An 18,368-nucleotide genomic window follows, 5' to 3' on the forward strand; every position below is an offset into this window, starting at 1 on the left:
GTTCTGTTCAGTGAAGACTATTTAAGAGCATGCTGTAACCAAAAATATAGATGGTAGCCTATTTTTGTGCTTACCTCACAGTGGAGTTACTCTGTTGGGGATTAATGGATAAGAAATAATACTGACAGCCCTTCAAGGAAGGGGCACAGCAGCAAAGAATAGCGAAAGGAGGGTGAAATGGGAAGAATGAAACTGCTGGTGAAAAAGATTTTTAAAAATGGGTCTAGAAAAGCTGTATGCTAAGTAAGGAGAGTAAGGGATATGAAAGGGTGACAATAAGTATGCTTTAAGAGGAGTTTTCTGTTGTGTGACACTTGGGATAAAATTTTTGGCAATTTGAGACCAATAAAAATAAATGACATTTCTAGTGCTTTCCCTCATCCCAGCTCACAAGGCTGACCAGGCCATTCCACAGGCTTGTTTTGTTGCCATGGAGATGTGCACAATTACTAGATCATCCCTTCTGCAGAGCTTATCCTCGCTTTGCTCAAATCTGTTTAAAAACAGGTCTAATTGAACTAGTGGAGTCATTTGACACCAAACAGGTGCCACAATGCGAATTGCACCAAATTGGCTCTGTCTTTGAACAGCTTTTGTAAATCAGTACAGCTCTCCTGTTGCACAGGGCTTTATCAAGAGGGCTCCTCCCTTGAGAGGGCGATTCGGATCAGAGAAACGAGGCAGGTATACTGCCCACAGCAAAGGCATTTACTTCCCTGGGAGATTCCTGAACTGTTGACACAGTTCTTTTTTTTATGACAATTCCTGGCCTACTTTTCAGAGCGTGCTGGAGAGCTCATGCTTGCAGTTCTGTCTGGCCAGGAACTGCTGTCCAAAATTTTTTCAGCTTTCCTTACCCCAGGCTTAGATCAGTAACTAGTTCTACTGCAACAATGAAGGAGGCTTAGTGCAAATTTTTATTCTTCTTTACAAAGTTGCCTTCCTTTCCTAACTACTCCCTCTGGCATTCAGTTGCCACGATCTCTGAAGGTAGCATCTGCTTCCTGCTTTCCTGGAAGGAGGATTAATCGCATCAGCCTGCAGAGACTCTGGGAACATGCTAACCCTCTAGTTCTAGCTTGGGTATTCTCCCCTGCCCTGGCCAGGGACTGCAGCTAAGCGGACCCTGTAGTAGGGCTCTGGAGGAAGCAGGTGTGCACAGAAAGATGTGCCTGCTGTTTGCCGAGATGTCTTTCCCAAAATGAGGCTGGCATTTAAGTTGAGGCGTTGCTAGGTGAGTGCCTATGAGTTGTTGCATCAGCACTCAGCCTTGCCAAGACTGAAAACTACAGTCAGGGTTTTGTGCTCAGCGTTCAGGAATGCAAAGTGGATGACACTGAAGAAAGAATTTCTGAGTTGTTTTTCTTGGCTGCTACCACAAGCCTGGGCAGCCTGCGGTTCTTGGGAAGATACCCTGGTAGGAGGTAGCATGGGGCTTGTGGGAGGTGGGGAGGGGCTTGTTAGTTTTCCACTATGTCAGCCCTTGGGCTGAGGATGGAGAGCCTTGGGAGGAAATGGAGCATCACTCCACCACATTTGTCAGTTTTGAAAATGCAAAGAGAATTGTATTTTCTAGCTCTATTTTTTCAGCTGCTCTTATGCATTTTCCTTCTTCATCTGTATTGGTCTGCTCTGCATGGACACAATAGAGATGAAATAAATGGTTTTCCATGTGGGTTTGTGTTTGGTTGTTGGTTTTTTGTTTTTTTTTTTTGAAGCTACTGCTTTTCTTTGAATTACAAATTCAATTCAAATTTCATTTGAATTACAAAGCATTATCTCGGGGTTAGTCTAGAGAAGTCTGGGCTCTGTCTTGCCCTCCTTTCTACTCCTCAGACTTTCACGATTGAAAGAAAAGGTTCTAATCTAGTTTCCTGTTCCTGCTGCCATGGCACTGTGGGCCAGGGGCAGTGTAGTCTGATCATGACTCTTGGCTGCTGCTCTGGGTTCCCTGAAAAAGCATCACCAAGTGAATTGCTCCTTTTTGAGGGGAGAGCTTGCGTGGTAACCGACTATCCAGAGACTTTTGCAGCCATACTTTGTTGTGATCAGTTATTTTTTTAATCCAAAAAACTCAAGGCATATCTGGTATCAATTGATACTAAGCTGGTTACCCCTCATGTGTGGGACAAAGGCACACTCATCAAACGTTGTAGGAATTGCTCAGAAAGGACTAAAGGGATTTTCTCTACTCTTCCAAAACATGGGTTCAGAGCATGTCTTATCCTACTCTTCATTTGAAAGATTTTCAGCCTGTCAATACTGAATAGCAGTATGTGACTCTCAGTTCTTACTGGAAGTCTTCTTTAAGAAGAAGGAAAACCATAACCCAAGAGCTGGAAGAAGATGAAGGCAGGTAGGTGATCAAGGGCATGATTTCATGGTCTGGGGATTTTGCCAGCAGTCTACATTTTTAGAATCTCTGTCCCTGGCTTTGCTGCGCTGCATTCTGGCTGTGCTGGTACCCCTGCCTGTAGGGCTGTGCTGTGAGCATCACTCCCCCATCCCCTTTTCCTTCTCAAAAGTAATAAAAAAATCACATGGATTAATCAGCTGCCTAGTTCACAGGCTCTACAAAGAGTGGTTCTGGCACGATTGCAGTAGCACAGAGGGGATAACAATTGGAAGGAGTCTCATACATGGGAACTTTCTACAGTGATGGTCTTGCTGAAGTCCCTGTCTTCCAAAACTATAGCCTGGGGAACTGACGTAGAGAGTAGGGTGACGTAATAGCACTGCAGATTTAGGAAATGTGAATATTCAGATTTTTCCAGGAAAGAGCTGTTATAATTTAAGGAGTTTTCCGTGTTCTCTTGAGCAGTGATTGTATTTGAAAATTATTTTTCATTCTTGATAGGGAAGACTTAATTTAGCTGGTGTGTGTAAGAAAATTCTTTTGACAGCAGCCCTTTCAGTTTGTCTGCCTTGAAGGCACTAATGTGCAGATGCTCGGATGGTAATCCCATCCGTTCAGTGCAAACTGCTGAAGAGGATCGTGCTATAATGTGGTTAAAACAAGCTTTGTCTGTGGCTGCTGCATGTTCCCACCAGGCACAGTGCTCTGGGCAGAGTAGTAGTACACTGTTCTGCGTGTCCCTGGGAGAGGTGCTGGGAGGGCCTTTGGGTTGTGCTCAGTGTGGCCAACAGAGCAAGAAGTGACAAGGCAGGGGAGGAGCTGAATCTCCTACAATCGGACAGTTGCTCCTGTGAAACAATTTAAAGTACTTTTAAAAAACAAAACTAAGGATTTTAAAACTGGCCATTAAATTTGTTAATTTAGATGTCACATATCTCTAGATCATTCTAGCTGGAGCCTGTAACTGAAAAGACAATGCCCTAACAACTGGCTTCTGGGACTGAAAGTCCCCAAGCTGCCCCTGGAGGAACAAGTCCCATAGAACAAGCAGGATCAAAAGGGATTTGTGCCCTTGGAATTGTTGAATTTAACTGATGACTTGGGTTTAGCCTGCTTCTCATTGCAAAAAATAGATAGACATTTTTCAGCTCTTCAGGCATTATTTTCCAGTAACTGATAATGAAGGGCCGAGGAGAGTTGTAATCAAAATGCCAACCCATGCTGCTGCCGCTGCTAGTGGTGCTTGTGTTTCACCCACGGTTTGAGAAGCGCCTGGTCCCGTGGTACCTCGGTGTTAGCGTGGCTGGGCGGGCCCGCCCCGGCGGACAGCTCTGGTCTCCGAGGGGCGAGCACGAGGCAGGAGGAGGTCCCGCTCGCCCTTTCCCCCTGGTCCTCCATCTCTGGAAGCCGCCGCTCCGCCTGACCGCCGGCCAGCCCGGGGCTCCCGCCAAGGCCGGGCCGTGAGCGCGGCCGTTGCCACGCGCGTGGGCCGTGAGGGGCCTCGTGCCGCGCAGCAGGCGCTGGGGCTTGGCCCCCTCGCCAGGCGGTGAGCGGCCCCGGGATCCCTTTGAGGCCGGGCTTGGAGTGCCCTGGGGGGTGGCACCCGTGCAGGACCGAGCTCGGATCGGGACCCGGTGTCGGGGAGCGGGGGGTGCCGGACCCGTTTCCCTTCCGGGGGCGGTGCGGCGGGCGGAGGCCCCCAGCCGGGCTGCAGGGGAAGCGCCCGCCCCTGCCGCCCCCGGCGCGGTAAGATGGCGGCCGCGGCTCAGGCGCTGAGCGGCTCCGGGCTGCTCCTGGCGGCCGCCGCCCTCGCCCTCCTGGCCGTGGCCATTGGCACCGACTCCTGGTACGAGACGGACGCGCGGCGGCACCGTGAGCGCTGCCGCGGCTTCGGCCACAAGCGCAGCGACCCGCCTGGCTCTATGTCGGCGCCCAGCTCGCACCTGCCGCTGCGCGCCCGGCCCCCGCGGGCCCTGCTGCCCGGGCGGCCCCCGGCTCCTGCCCCGGCCGCCGCCGCCGCCGCTCTGGACTCGCACTGCGGCCGCCGCTTCAACTCCACCGTCTCGGGGCTCTGGAGGCGCTGCCACCGCGCGGGCTACGAGCCGGACAGCGAGGAGCTCATCCGAAAAGGTGCGGCGACGGGTGGGCGGCCCCGGCCCCGGCCCCGGCCCCGGCCCCGGCCCCGGCCCCGGCCCCGGCCCCGGCCCCGGCCCCGGCCCCGGCCCCGGCCCCGGCCCCGGCCCCGGCCCCGGCCCCGGCCCCGGCCCCGGCCCCACTGCTGTCCGTGGTGCTGAGCGCGGCTGCCGGCGTGGCGCGGCCCGGCCCGGCCGGGGCCCCGGCTGTGCGGGCGGGGCCGCCGCTGCAGCGCCAAGAGGCCGGCGGGAGGGCGCGGAGGCAGCCGTCGCGGCTCCAGATGTCCCTGGCGTGCGGTAAACGGAGAGCGTGGCTCTAGCCCGATGCCGGGGTCTCGTACCCCTCCCTGGCCGCTTAAAATGCTGCAGCGCTGGGTGGGACAGTGTCCTCGGAGAGCCCCTTCTGTGGCCCAGTGCAGGGCCTGATGCTCACACAGGGCCTCGGTGGGCATCCTCCTGACCCTGACACATTCTTGTTACTGAGCCTGAGAAACGTGCAACGTTCTTTATAGCTCTGCGATGTGTGCAGCTGGGGGAAAGGGACCTGTTGTTCCGGTTCTGGCATGGGGTAGTTCTCATTGCGATGGTGGATTGCCAGGCCTTCATGGTGGCAGATGTCAGTCAAGGCTCCAGGGGTGACAGGAGAAAAAGCTGTGAATCTTCCACTATTGTGGCATGTAGTACAAAGTCAAGCAGTTCACAAAATACGAATACAGTTCCTGGACTTAAATAATGTAGTAGGCTGACCCATTGAGTCAAAATAGATGACATATAAAACAAGCTTAGGATAAGAAAAACTGTGTGTGTTAATCATAAATAACAGGGCTTACTGTTCCAGCAGGTACGTATTAGCACAGGAGAGTAGGAGTTGGGAGAAGTGCTTCCATTAAGGCACATGGAAATGCTATCTTAAGAAAGCGGGAGCAGTTCTTCAGCACAGCTTCTGACTGTGACGCCAGTCCTGCACAGCAGAGGATGGATAGACTGGCACTGTGAAGCTCAGCTCATCTTTGTCTGTTCTTTCCAATGCACAGCAGTGACTCTTGCTTTTAGACACCCTAGTGCTGTGTGATTAGCTTCTTTGTTTAATCCCCTAGGATCCATTTTATGCATTTTCATTTTTATTTCCATGTTGATCTCATTTCACTAAAAGGCAGCTTATTAATTTCTTTCTATTAATTGTGCCTGTCATGTAAAATATTCATCTATTTTTTTGCTTCACTTCAAGCCAAATGCTTTCAGCTCCTGATGAGATTAGCAAAGATCAGGGGAAGGAGTGGGAAGAATACTAGCGTGATCCTCAATGCTTCTGTTTCTGAGGTATTTTCCCAACACTGCAACAGTGTCAGACGGAGAGGCTAGAGTCTGCATTGTGCATGCACGAGGCTGTTACAGAGTGGTGAATTATCTTCCTCAGGGTCTGGTGTGTAAAACTGGTGACTCTAAATCTAAAAGGTTTTCCTTCTACTTTCTTTTTTTTTCTTCAGCTGTTCGAATGAACGACCTTGCCTTTCCCTGCAAGCCTTGCTTCCCTCATATTCTTTGCCTGTTAGGTCTGTAGTTGCTGCTGTAAAGATTTATGCGTTATCCTATAGAGGGAAATTATTAATGATAGTTCTTGTAGAGTCAGATCTTTAAATAGATATGACTCTCTTCTTATCGCTTCCCTGACCTGCTTTACTAGGAGCCTTTCCTTGTTCCCCCTGTGTGTGCCTTTTCTCTGACAGCTGTGATTAAGCAGCCTTTTCCAGCTGGTTGTCTGGTGTGGCTGTGGCCGAACTGTTCTCTCAAGCACGATACTAGATCTGAGGCTTCCAAAAAGAAAAAATTGGTGGTTTTTTTTCCTAGTGTGAGCTGAAGATCACTACTGTGCACCTCTGAAAGTCCTACTTTCTCATCGATTTGCAGTAAATTTTCAGCTAGCCCTCTGGTGATGTGTGATGCCTTCTTATATTCCTAATATTCCTTAAACTAGAGATTTTTATAGGCTTTTAGTGACAGAGGAGTAATTTTGGGGGTTTTTTTATGACAGTCCTGTGGTAATTTTTGTTTGGGTTTATCCTCTCCATTTTCCTAGTGCCTCTGGAATAAGGTGTCTTTTCTTTTTGGGTCTCTCTTGAATTCTGAATAAATTACTAAGTCCGTAAGTACTCTTATCGATTTAGACAATTCTAAATGCTACTATTTAGATAATTCTAACTGCTATGAATACAAAGGAGTTCTGCAGAAACTTTCATACTTGAGCATTTCAGCTGATGATGTATATACATGCATACATTTATTTATCTAAAATATATATTTTTTTAAAAAATTAAAATATATTCACTTCATTTATTTGAAAGGAAAAAGCAGGAGTCAAAAAATGTAGTGCAAATCCAAGAGATGGGAAATGTTTAAATGTAAGAGGGGAATCATGTGTGGGATTTTTCCTAAAATGCGAAATCACCATTTTGGAACTGTGAAAAAATAGATAATTTCATTTTAAAAAGACAATTAAGAAGGCAAACAAGAAATAAAGTACAAACCAAATGGGGAAAATGGAGCTTAGCAATTGGTAGAAGATAGCAGCCAAAGATCTGAAATGCTTGGTGAGGAAACTAAGAATCTATGTGTGTGTAGGGAGGGACTCTGAGTGTGAGAACTTGAGCACTGTGTATCATCTTATGGAGCCTATGCTGTGTGGATTACACACCAGATAACTGGTGCTGCAACAAACCCTTAACTAGTGAGGTCCTGCAGGGATTTGTTATATGCTGTTTAGTGGTCTTCTCTATTAATGTGAAACAAGTGTTGTTTACAAAGTGGTGACAGTAGAAAGTGATTAATTAGGAAATATCCGTTCTAATCAGCTGCTTTGGATTACTTGGTGCATTCGTTTGAACAACATGCATTTTATCACCACTAAATCGAAGGAATTAAAAAATAAAAGGTTCATCACTATTCATAAACTGGGTTTCTACTTCTTTTCAAGCTTGCCCTGAAAAGACTCTGGAGTGAGACTGGTACGTCTCACATATACTGGGCAAAACTGACTTCTTAGTGTCATGATGTAGCTGAGAAAATGAGAACCACTGGATGCTTAAGCAGAGGAACACAGCAGTTTGTGGCAGAATTGAGGCCCTTGAGAGGAAACTGCTCAGTCCTGGTGTCTGTACTTCCTGTCCTTTCCAACTGGTAAGCTGGAAGTGTTACAGGAATGGCTGTGAGGTCTGCAGAGTGTCTATTGTAGTGGCATATTTAATAAATTCAATCTGTTTGGTGTTACATGGCTGTTGGTAAGTATGGTCTGTCAGTAAATATGATCAGTAAAGTTATCATGGTGCTTTAAAGGAAGGTTGATTTAGCTGTTATGCTTTCCACAATCCTGGGCAGAAATGGTAGGAATAGGCCAGGGAGCTTCAGTAGCGACCTGGTCCTGGGGCATGAGGTAGGGGAGGACCAGACCTCACATGGTAGCTCAGTGCTAACTGCCCATGGATGCTCCCTGGTATTGCTCGCGGTGAGCAGGGGAGGGTCCCTCCCGGCTGTGTGAGAGCTGAACCGCAGTAAGATAGGACTGGGACAGGTCCAGAACTGAAATGAGAACCCCTCCATTTCCTCCTTGTAACGCTGGCACATAGGCAGTGCAGGGAAGAAAACCCTCATGTTTCAAAGTTGAAAACTAAACTGAGAGACAGTTGGGGTGTGCTGAGCCCAGGATTACAACTTGAATGTGTCATAGTACGCCTCAGTCTGGGTTTCCAGTGCCTGGCAGCCCAGGGACAAGGGGCCTGTGCTCTGCCTGAGTATCTGGAGGTCCAGAAATCCTTCTTAGCCAGCATCCTCTGAGCTTTCCCAGCCTTTGTGTTCAGTCAGGAGAAAGGACTCATCCGGGGACACTCACATGTAGTGTCCCAAGGGTTGTGAGAGGGTATGAGAGCGGAACCTGTCTGCAGTTGCTACCCTGAGGAGGAAAAAACCACATGCTGAGAACAAGGTGTGAGAAACCATGTTGGCTGTGGGAGGGCACAGGCATGTAGCTGGGCCATGAAAGTGTCAATGTGACACTGCTGGATGCAGCTCATTATTCTAAGTTTGCTTTTTAATCAAGAAAATTGCAAATGCAGCGCAACTTTCATAGTGTTCTTTTAGTGCCCCTGAGAAATGCTGGGATCAGGCTGTCTGTGTAACCTTTTTCTGGTGCATGCGCTTTATGGTGAGCCAATGAACCAAACACCTGCCCTCTTCCGTCCTGTGTGCTCAGCTTACTTGTGTGCCAAAAAAGACAATGCTCACTTACTTCTTGTTCACTGCATGACTCCATTCTATTCAAGCCCTTGCCTGAAGGCAAAGTTTTTAATTTTGGCAGGCTTTCTTATGGTGCTTGTCTGAGTATGTTACAAAAAAAGCAAAATCACTTTGCTAGCAGGTTTCTGAAATGGAGGGCAGGATGCCCCATTATAGACTGCAGTTTAAGGTATATAAGGGCTTAGGAAAAAGGACTTACTTACTAGAGCAACTTTGAAATACTTTTGACCTCACAATAACTTTGAGACTGCAAACCTGGTTTTGATTTTTTGTTCTTTTTTCTTGAGTCCTTAGAGAATAAGGTGTTATATCACTCTAAATGCAGCCCTGTGAAGTACCTGGCTCTATTTGAGTGCATAGCTTCTCTGCGAATTAGACTTAGAGATTCGCTTAGAAAATTGGAAACATGGACTGGGGACTGCAGATGCAAAATCTAGCTACTGAGTATTGCCTGGGTGCATGTTATAATTTTCTGTGAGAAAGTGGGTAGGTACTCAACTGAGAGATCACTGCTTCCCTGATCCCCTGGCTCTCTTGCCTGCCTGTTCCAGCTTTTCTAGCAGACCTACAGAGAGGCCTCCCTTGTTTTGCCTATAGTGGCTCACACCAGAGCAGGTCCAGACTATGGTCTCAGAGAAATGGGAATCTTCCTGGAAAAATGGCTTGTGGTGGTGTAATCAAAGGCTGTCAACAAGCCCATGGATTAGAGGTCAGCACTAAGCATAAGCCCTAAAATTTGCAATTTGTTTCGCAAACTTGTTGTTTAATATAATTCTATGTGCTACCTACATAAAATTAGCAGTTTGAATTCTGGGGAAGAGAGACTTCAGGGCCTTGGGACAGTTACTGAAAGTCTGGTGCACCAAGTTATTTTCTCTTCCCTCCTTCCAGTTGCAGGTGATGATATGGGAAGGAATAGAAGGATCCAGTCTGAAAATACCTGGCCCTGAGACTGGTGCTACAGGCAGGGCTTTGGGTTCTTTGATAATGGCTGGTTTTATAAGACACCAGACCTGGTGGTAACACGTGGGAAAGGCTCATCTTGTAGAAGGAAAAGGGTTGTAGGGCAACAATTAGCAGAGCTCATACATAGAGCTTTAAACTAGATTTGAAGGGGATGGGGTTGTAGGTGGGTTTGCACTGGTGGGGCAGTGTTCTAGTATCAATGAAGACCAGAAGGCCTCCCATCCCCCTAGGGTGAAGTCAGCGTGCTCAGCTCGCTCCCTGAAAGGCCTGTATGCCAATGCACGCAGCATGGGGAATACACAGGAGGAGTTAGAAATCTGTGTGCAGCAAGGGGTTATGATCTGGTGGCAATTACAGAGACATGGTGGAACAGCTCACGTGACTGGAATGTGGTCATGGATGGCTATGTCCTTTTCAGGAGAGACAGGCCAACAAGGCGGGGAGGCGGAGTCGTTCTTTATGTGAGAGAGCAACTAGAATGTATGGAGTTCTGTCCAGGGGTGGATGAGGAGCAGATTGAGAGTTTGTGGGTGAGAATCAAGGGGCAGGCTAGCACGGGAGATACTGTTGTGGGTGTCTATGACAGGCCACCTGATCAGGATGAGGCCTTCTACAGGCAGCTGACAGCAGCCTCACAATCACAGGCCCTGGTACTCATGGGGGATTTTAACTACCCAGATAGTTGCTGGAAGGCCCGTACAGCTAGCCATTCACAGTCCAGGAGGTTCCTCCAGTGCATCGATGATAATTTCTTGATGCAAATAGTGGATGAGCCAACTAGGAGAGGAGCACTGCTAGATCTTATACTCACTAACAAGCAGGGTCTGGTTGAAGCGGTGAAGGTTGAGGGCAGCCTTGGCTGCAGCGATCATGAGATGGTGGAGTTCAGGATCTTGTGCAGTAGGAACAGAATGCCAAGCAGGATCATGACCCTGGACTTCAGCAGGGCCAACTTTGGCCTTTTCAAGCAATTGCTATGGGAAGTCCCGTGGGACAGGGTACTAGAAGGTAAAGCGGCCCAAGAGACTTGGTTTATATTCAAGGACCACTTCTTCCAAGCTCAAGATCAGAGCATCCCAGTGGATAGGAAATCAAGAAAGGGAGCCAGGAGACCCTCATGGGTAAACAGGGAACTGATGGGCAAACTCAAGTGGAAGAAGGGAATATACAGATCTTGGAAGGAGGGGATGGCTACTTGGGAGGACTGTAAGATATTTGTCAGAGGATGTAGGGAGGCAACTAGGAAAGCTAAGACCTCCTTGGAGTTAAGCCTTGCAAGGGAGGTCAAGGGCAACAGAAAGGGCTTCTTCAAATACATTGCAGACAAATCTAACACTAGAGGCAATGTAGGCCCACTGTTGAATGAGGCAGGTCCCCTGGTGACAGAGGATACAAAGAAGGTGGAGATGTCTTCTTTGCCTCTGTCTATACTGCTGGAGGCTGTCCTCAGGAGCCCCAGACCCCTGAGGCCCCAGAGGAAGTCAGGATAAAGGAGGAGTTTGACTTGGTTGGTGAGGACTGGGGTAGGGATCAATTAAGCAAGCTGGACATCTATAAATCCATAGGCCCTGATGGGATGCACCCGCAGGTGCTGAGGGAGCTGGCGGAAATCATTGCTGGACCGCTCTCCATTATCTTTGGTAAGTTGTGGGGAACAGGATAGGTGCCTGAGGACTGGAAGAAAGCAAATGTCACTCCAGTCTTCAAAGAGGGCAAGAAGGAGGACCCAAGTAACTACAGACCGGTCAGCCTCACCTCCATCCCTGGAGAAATGATGGAACAACTTATCCTTGGTGCTGTCTCTAGGCTTATCAAGGATAAGAGGGTCATTAGGAGCAGTCAGCATGGCTTCACCAAGGGGGTAAGTCATGTTTGACCAACCTGATAGCCTTTTATGAAGACATAACCAGGTGGACAGATGATGGGAGTGCAGTGGATGCGGTTTATCTTGATTTCAGTAAAGCATTTGACACCGTCTCCAGCAGCATCCTCACAGCTAAACTGAGGAAGCGTGGTCTGGATGATCAGGTAGTGAGGGGGATTGTGAATTGGTTGAAGGAAAGAAGTCAGAGAGTTGCGGTCAATGGGACAGAGTCTAGTTGGAGGCCTGCATCTAGTGGAGTCCCTCAGGGGTCGGTACTGGGACCAGTACTATTCAATATATTCATCAATGACCTGGATGAGGGAACAGAGTGTACTGTCAGCAGGTTTGCTGATGACACAAAACCGGGAGGAGTGGCTGACACACCAGAAGGCCGTGCTACCATTCAGTGGGACCCAGCCAGGCTGGAGAGCTGGGCGGGGAGAAATTGAATGAAATACAACAAGGGCAAGTGAGAGTCTTGCACCTGGGAAAGAACAACCCCATGTACCAGTGTAGGTTGGGGACTGAGCTGTTAGAGAGTAGCGTAGGGGAAAGGGACCTGGGGGTCCTGGTGGACAGCAGGATGACCATGAGCCAGCAATGTGCCCTCCTGGCCAAGAAGGCCAATGGCATCCTGGGTGTCTTAGAAGGGGTGTGGTCAGTAGGTGGAGAGAGGTTCTCCTCCCCCTCTCCTCTGCCCTGGTGAGACCGCATCTGGAATAGTGTGTCCCGTTCTGGGCCCCTCAGTTCAAGAAGGACAGGGAACTGCTTGAAAGAGTCCAGCACAGAGCTACAAAGATGATGAAGGGGGTGGAACATCTCCCTTCTGACGAAAGGCTGAGGGAGCTGGGTCTCTTGAGCTTGGAGAAGAGGAGACTGAGGGGTGACCTCATTAATGTTTATAAATACGTAAAGGGCGAGTTTCAGGAGGATGGAGCCAGGCTCTTCTCAGTGATGCCAATGATAGGACAAGGGGCAACGGGTGCAAGCTGGAGCACAGGAGGTTCCACATTAACATAAGGAAAAACTTTTTCACTGTGAGGGTGACAGAGCACTGGAACAGGCTGCCCAGAGAGGTTGTGGAGTCTCCTTCTCTGGAGACATTCAAAATCCGCCTGGACACATTCCTTCGTGACCTCCTCTAGGTGGTCCTGCTCTGGCAGGGGGTTGGACTAGATGATCTTTCGAGGTCCCTTCCAACCCCTAACAGTCTGTGATTCTGTGAGATTGTATGATTAGCATTAAAGTTTTTAAAGTAGAGGCAGAATTGATACTTGAAAACTTCTGAGTAACCAGATTTGTACAAGAATGTGGAGAGATCTTAGTCTATATGTAAACTCTTGTCATAATACAGAGCAAAGATTTTCTCAGTGACATTTTAGCTGGGGAATCCATAGCTTTGATCATAATGGATGTACATCTCTAGTCTTTGACTTTTCTTTAATGAACTATAGAAGTACCAATCCTTGTTCTTATACAAAATACTGCTTCATATATTTATAATCAGAAAATGCAAATGCATGCATCTTTTAATGTGCATTGTAATCTAATGTCATTAGTTTGTACCAGAGACATATTTCTCAGCAACACATGTAAATCATGTCAATATTGAAATTGAATTGAGTCAACAGCTACAGGTGAATTTTAATTAGATACTGTGCTGTGCTGTATATGGCCTAAGTTCTTAATTCAGGTGTTTGCAGTGCTTTTGCAAATGAACGGGCAGCAGTTCCTGGGTTGTCTTGCTAATCTGTTTGGTCAGGCAGCACTACAGACATGTTCTGAGATAATGGCAAAGAGGAAGCCTTGCCTCACAGGTGAGGGTGAAGGGCTGGGGCTGAAGGGCAGCACCTCGGTGTGTCAGTGTAGCCTTGCCAGTGCCCTGTGGTGTCGGGGGGGTGCAGCAGGGAACCTCAGCTGGGGAAGGGGGTGGTGGAAAGCACAGCCAAGGATGGGGGTCTCCTTGAAACCCTTTGCTGCTCAGGGGCTTTTGGAACTCTAGCGTTGAGTTTTCCCGTTTTGGGGCATGTTCTTCACATATCTGTTTATTCCACTCAGTAATAAATGCCACTGTTTTGTTAATGTGGGGCAATTCAAATGACCTTTCCCTCCCTGGCCTGATGGCTGGGACTCTTGTATGCAACCCCTAGTTTTGTGCAGCAGAGGCTTCCTCTTTGCAGGGCCTTGCAGGAACCAGGTCGGTACAGTCCCAGTGAATGTTGTTAGAGGACAAAATCATGCTTCTCATTCCTGCGGGAGCAGCATAAAGCCCATTTCTTCTGCTGGGTTTTCTGGTGTCTTTTGCAAAGCTGATCACCAAGTCTCCAGCTCCCTGCTAGTGATTGTTCACAAGATTCATTAGCTCACTGGCCAACTGATTGTTTCTGAATGGTTCTTCTGCCCTAGCATTCAAATAGCAGAATGACCCTGTAGCCATTGTTTAAGGGGAACTTTTTGTAATATTTAGCCCTTCTACCTTTCTGGCTCTTCTCCACTCCACCATCCATGTTTATTCACTCCCCCATGGGCCTGGCTTTATTTATAACAGGGCAAGGCACACCTTCTTCTCCCTCCAACCCCTAGTATCTTCTCTGTTATCAGTTGTTTTCTAAACTAAAAATCACTTTCAAGAAGAGAGTGCATGTATGTTCACATTTGCATCTGGGGTACACTTTTCTTTAAGCTGTAATGGAAATGAGACTACTTGGGTACTATTGTTCACCAGAAGTAAAGCAAAGAGACAATGTCTACTGGCATGAACTCAGACTTTTCCCCCAAGCAGTTTACTTCCCAGCATTCATTCCAAATTTTCAAAGTGATTCAACTCTGTATTCTTAGAGACAAAGCAGTCCTGTTGGTACTCATTTTTGCCACATTTTTGTCTCAGGCATCCCAAGGAGATCATATCAGTTCTTGTGGGAAGCACCTGGAGCTGTTTTTGGTGACTGATGTTACTGTTTGCCTTCAGCTATTCCTCCTGGAGCCTGCCTGGGTCAGCGCCTTGCTCCTTCCTGGCCCGTGTTTCTTTGCAGCAAGGCTCCCTCCCCTCCTAATCCCCAAAGCCTTTGAAGTAAACAGCTCTTTTTTGGTCACATTTGCTCTATTACTGAACCAAGACTCCCTCTGTGTGAGCTGTGCTGGGCCAACCAACTCGGCAGCGAGTGCAAGGCACAGGAGTTTCATGCTGTTTCACACTGATGTCTCTTTTACAGGAGTTATTCAGCGCTGCACTGCTGTGAAGTACCACTACACTTCCAGTTCTCTGCCCCGCAACTTACCCATCAACATTACAAATACCATCCGGCAGGATGAGTGGCATGCGCTCCGTAAGTAACCCGAAGCAGTGTACAAGACTGGATTACTGAATGCCTTAAGACAATGCCAAGTGAGGGCTCTGCATCAGCTGCAGTCACTGGGCTCTTAAGCACAGATACATACTGTTAGCGAGGAAGGGCAAGCAGCTGACAATATAATTGGAAGGCGACATGAGAGTTGTAGGGACTTAAGCGGTGAATTCAGAAATACAGGTGTGTGTGTAGTGTGTTGCAAGGTGTAATCCTGTTCTGGATCTGAGGACAGATAATTCCTAGCTGGCTTACAGCAAAGGTGCTGCATGACAGTACAGTCTGTATAGGTCTTATTCCATTTTCCTGTGTGCACCCCAGTGACCTGGTGCAGCTCCCTGGCACCCAGCTCTTTAAGGGAACACCTCAGTTTGTCTTTGCAACCTCCTGTTACCAGCTCCTGGTCCACAAGCTGCCTCATTCTCAAGTCCTTCCCACACAGATGACTGACCTGTAGCCTGTCACTTAGAATGATTTAATCAGTTGTTTTTACTGCTCCAGCGTCTCTTTGTTTTCTGTTGCCTCACATAATTCTGCCTAGCCCCTGTCATGTGAGCCTCAGTGCTGAGGAAATCTAGCTAGAGCCTGAACTAGGAGGAGACAAGAACAGCACTTGCATTATGGATGACAAAGTGCTGTTCATATCACTGGTGCCCAAGATTTTTTTTAGAACTTGTTACTGGGCTTGTTCCCATCATACTGTATTGATCGTCTGTCTGCTGCTGTCCTCCTACTATTCCTCTTTTCAGTTCACACTATCTGCCTTCCATGTGCTTGTCCTTTCCTTCTCTTCAGTGTCCCCTCTCGTGTCTTTTATTTGTATTTTCAGCAGACACTCACCCAGCAAACTCCATCCCAAAGAAACACACTACACACCTACACACCAAAAAAAAAGCCCTTGCAGTACTAACATTTACAAATTGGTGCCGAATTCACAATGTGCCCCTTCTGTCCCATGTTGGGGAGTATTTGGCCGGTATTCCTCTTGATCAGGACAGAAATGCTCTCTAGTTGTACAGAGCCCAGCAGAAAGGAGTCAAGTTACCTGGATTCCCTTAGTTTCAATGTAATGGGCAAATTATCTACCTCAAAGAAGCTACAAGAAGAGTTGTCCATGGGTGAAGTATAAAATTTAGAACTAGGAAATATAAATCTGTCTAGACTATCCCCTGGCTGTCCTATCTGGGTGCCGCCATCTTCATGTCTTCTTTCTTGCTTTTCTCCTCTCTCTTTCCTCAGATCTGCGGAGGATGACTGCTGGTTTCATTGGCATGGCAGTCTCCATCATCCTGTTTGGGTGGATCATTGGTGTGCTAGGCTGCTGCAAACAGCAGGAACTTATGCAGTACGTGGCTGGGCTGCTCTTCCTAATGGGAGGTGAGAACCTTTCGCTTCTACTCCTGAAATCACCACAGGCGGGTATTGCTGGCTGGGGTGGTGCTCTTGAAAGTAAAGTCAGCCCACAGCAAATGCATGAAGCAGCTCTTTAGTGCAGCAAACCATCAGCACAGCACTTATAGGACCTGTACTTGCATGGGTATTTGCATGTGTCTGAGTAGACCCTGCGGTATGTATGGGAGCCTTCTGCTCTGGAGAGCTGGTGTGTAGCCACATGGACCATGTGCACAAGGAGCACAGTCCTCTTGCCTGCCCTGACGGTGTGGAGCCTGTGACTCCTGTCAGACAGCTCAGCTGTTTTCCCTAGGGAATTTTAACAAACAAACACAAAAAATCAGTGTAGAGCACCTTTATGCTGCACAAAGATGTCCACATCTTTGGGTAACAATGAAGTCCAAAACCAGCCAAGCCTGGAGAACACTGACCCAGTAGTCAGGACATGAGCTCAGTGCTTGCCAGGGGTATTACGTCTGTTCCTCCTGGCTGGGAGCAGATGTGCTGCATGGCCAAAGGTTTTTCTGAACTTCGATTTTTCAGCTCAAAAAACAGGCAATGTTTAGCCTTTATTTGAAAGGGGCCTGGTAGCAACAAATGCACCAAAAGGGTGAGCTGCTGAGATATACCATGTATGGGGGAACTCTTAAATTGCAAGCAGTAAATAGGCAACTTTCAAGTATGAAAAATGAGGCTCTACTTTTAAAAGCCAGAGCTGCTGCCCTAGAGGCCCAGTGTCAGCATCTAAAATGGCTGCATGCAAGGAACGTGGTGCTAAACAGCATCTATACTGATTAAACAAGTAGGTGTGACACTGGTTTGATGACACTGGGGGGGGGGGGGGGGGGGGGGGCGGGGCGCGGGGGAGGTGCTGCTTAACTGCAGTTTCCTCTGGGAACGTCGTTGTTTCTGTATCACAGAGCAGTGAGAAAGTAACGTGCAGTAAAAGCAGCGCAGGTAGACTGGGTCCCCTTCAAGTGCTTCTGCACTGACCATGATGGGCACACTGTCAGCAGTAAGAGCTGTCATTAGTATTTAGACACAGAGCCAGAGCTGGAGAGAATAAAATGATCATCTCGACCTTGAGTTTGGTGTACTAGTGTACTAGTGTATATTAGACATAGTAGAGTGCCTTGCACTAGAAGTTTCTCTGGCTTTTTTTTTTTTTTTTTTTCTCCCCCCTCCTCTCTGTAGGTGCTTAGTAAATGCGTAGCAGATGACAAAAACCTGGGCACTTTCTATGGGTTTGGGCTACAGCTGGCAGGAGTCTGGATGTTCCCAGTAGAAACCAATCAATCAGTGCTGCACTTTGCAGCCCTGGGCTTCAGCTATTTACCTTCCACAGGAAAGACTGCCCAGGTACTGTCTGGAACCTGATGACGGTAGTCATTGGAAATAAATAAAGTCTCAGGAAAGCCAAAGCATGACAGAGTTTGAAATAGCAACAGAGGGAGCTAAGGCAGTTTTGGTAATTTGTAAAAGGGAGGTATCCTGTAGTCCTATGTCTTTCCACCCCCCCTCCCCACCCCACCCCACCCCACCCCACCCCACCCCCCCACCCCTCCTTTTAAGAAGAGTGACTGGTAGGACTAAAAAAAAAAAAAAAAAAAAAAAAGATTTTGAAAATTCATGACTTTTTGAATATACCTAGGGGGGGAAAAACAAACAAACAAACCCAGAGCATAATTAACCTGTCTGAGGGCAGTGTAGAACCCTCTTGCTTTTCTCCTGCAGGTACATGCTGTATCATCTCACTCTGCACATGTGTAGCTGGGATCAATTTTGAGTTGTCTCGCTATCCTCGCTATGTCTATGGGCTGCCAGAGGACATCAGTCACGGCTATGGCTGGTCCATGTTCTGTGCCTGGGGTGGCCTGGGTCTCACCCTGCTGGCGGGGTTCCTCTGCACATTGGCCCCATCACTCAACACTTCTCGGGCGTCCGTACAAAAACCCAGACAAGAAAATGGGGCTGTGTGACCTCAGCGGGTGTGAGGGGACTCTGGGAAGCGCAGCCTGGGCAGAGCT

At 48.1% G+C, this 18,368-nt stretch overlaps 1 protein-coding gene across 1 annotated transcript; it reads left to right on the forward strand.

Annotated features, from left to right (window-relative positions):
- The first annotated feature begins 4,027 nt into the window (after window positions 1-4,027).
- LOC104340782 (transmembrane protein 178B) lies at window positions 4,028-18,320 on the forward strand. Its single transcript, XM_086463231.1, has 4 exons — window positions 4,028-4,486; window positions 14,818-14,931; window positions 16,189-16,326; window positions 18,076-18,320. The coding sequence occupies exons 1-4, from the start codon at window positions 4,108-4,110 to the stop codon at window positions 18,318-18,320; spliced, it is 876 nt and encodes a 291-aa protein (XP_086319357.1). The 5' UTR covers window positions 4,028-4,107.
- Window positions 18,321-18,368: the final 48 nt, after the last annotated feature.

This window comes from Leptosomus discolor, chromosome 3 (genome assembly GCF_034619465.1).
Source record: "Leptosomus discolor isolate bLepDis1 chromosome 3, bLepDis1.hap2, whole genome shotgun sequence".
Classification (NCBI taxonomy): domain Eukaryota; kingdom Metazoa; phylum Chordata; class Aves; order Leptosomiformes; family Leptosomidae; genus Leptosomus; species Leptosomus discolor.

Bases quoted from the DNA above. Each gene is read 5' to 3' on its own strand.
- LOC104340782 (XM_086463231.1), top strand. From the start codon at position 4,108: ATGGCGGCCGCGGCTCAGGCGCTGAGCGGCTCCGGGCTGCTCCTGGCG. The intron at 4,487-14,817 runs GTGCGGCGACGG...TCTCTTTTACAG, and splicing joins CGAGGAGCTCATCCGAAAAG to GAGTTATTCAGCGCTGCACT. The intron at 14,932-16,188 runs GTAAGTAACCCG...CTCTTTCCTCAG, and splicing joins GGATGAGTGGCATGCGCTCC to ATCTGCGGAGGATGACTGCT.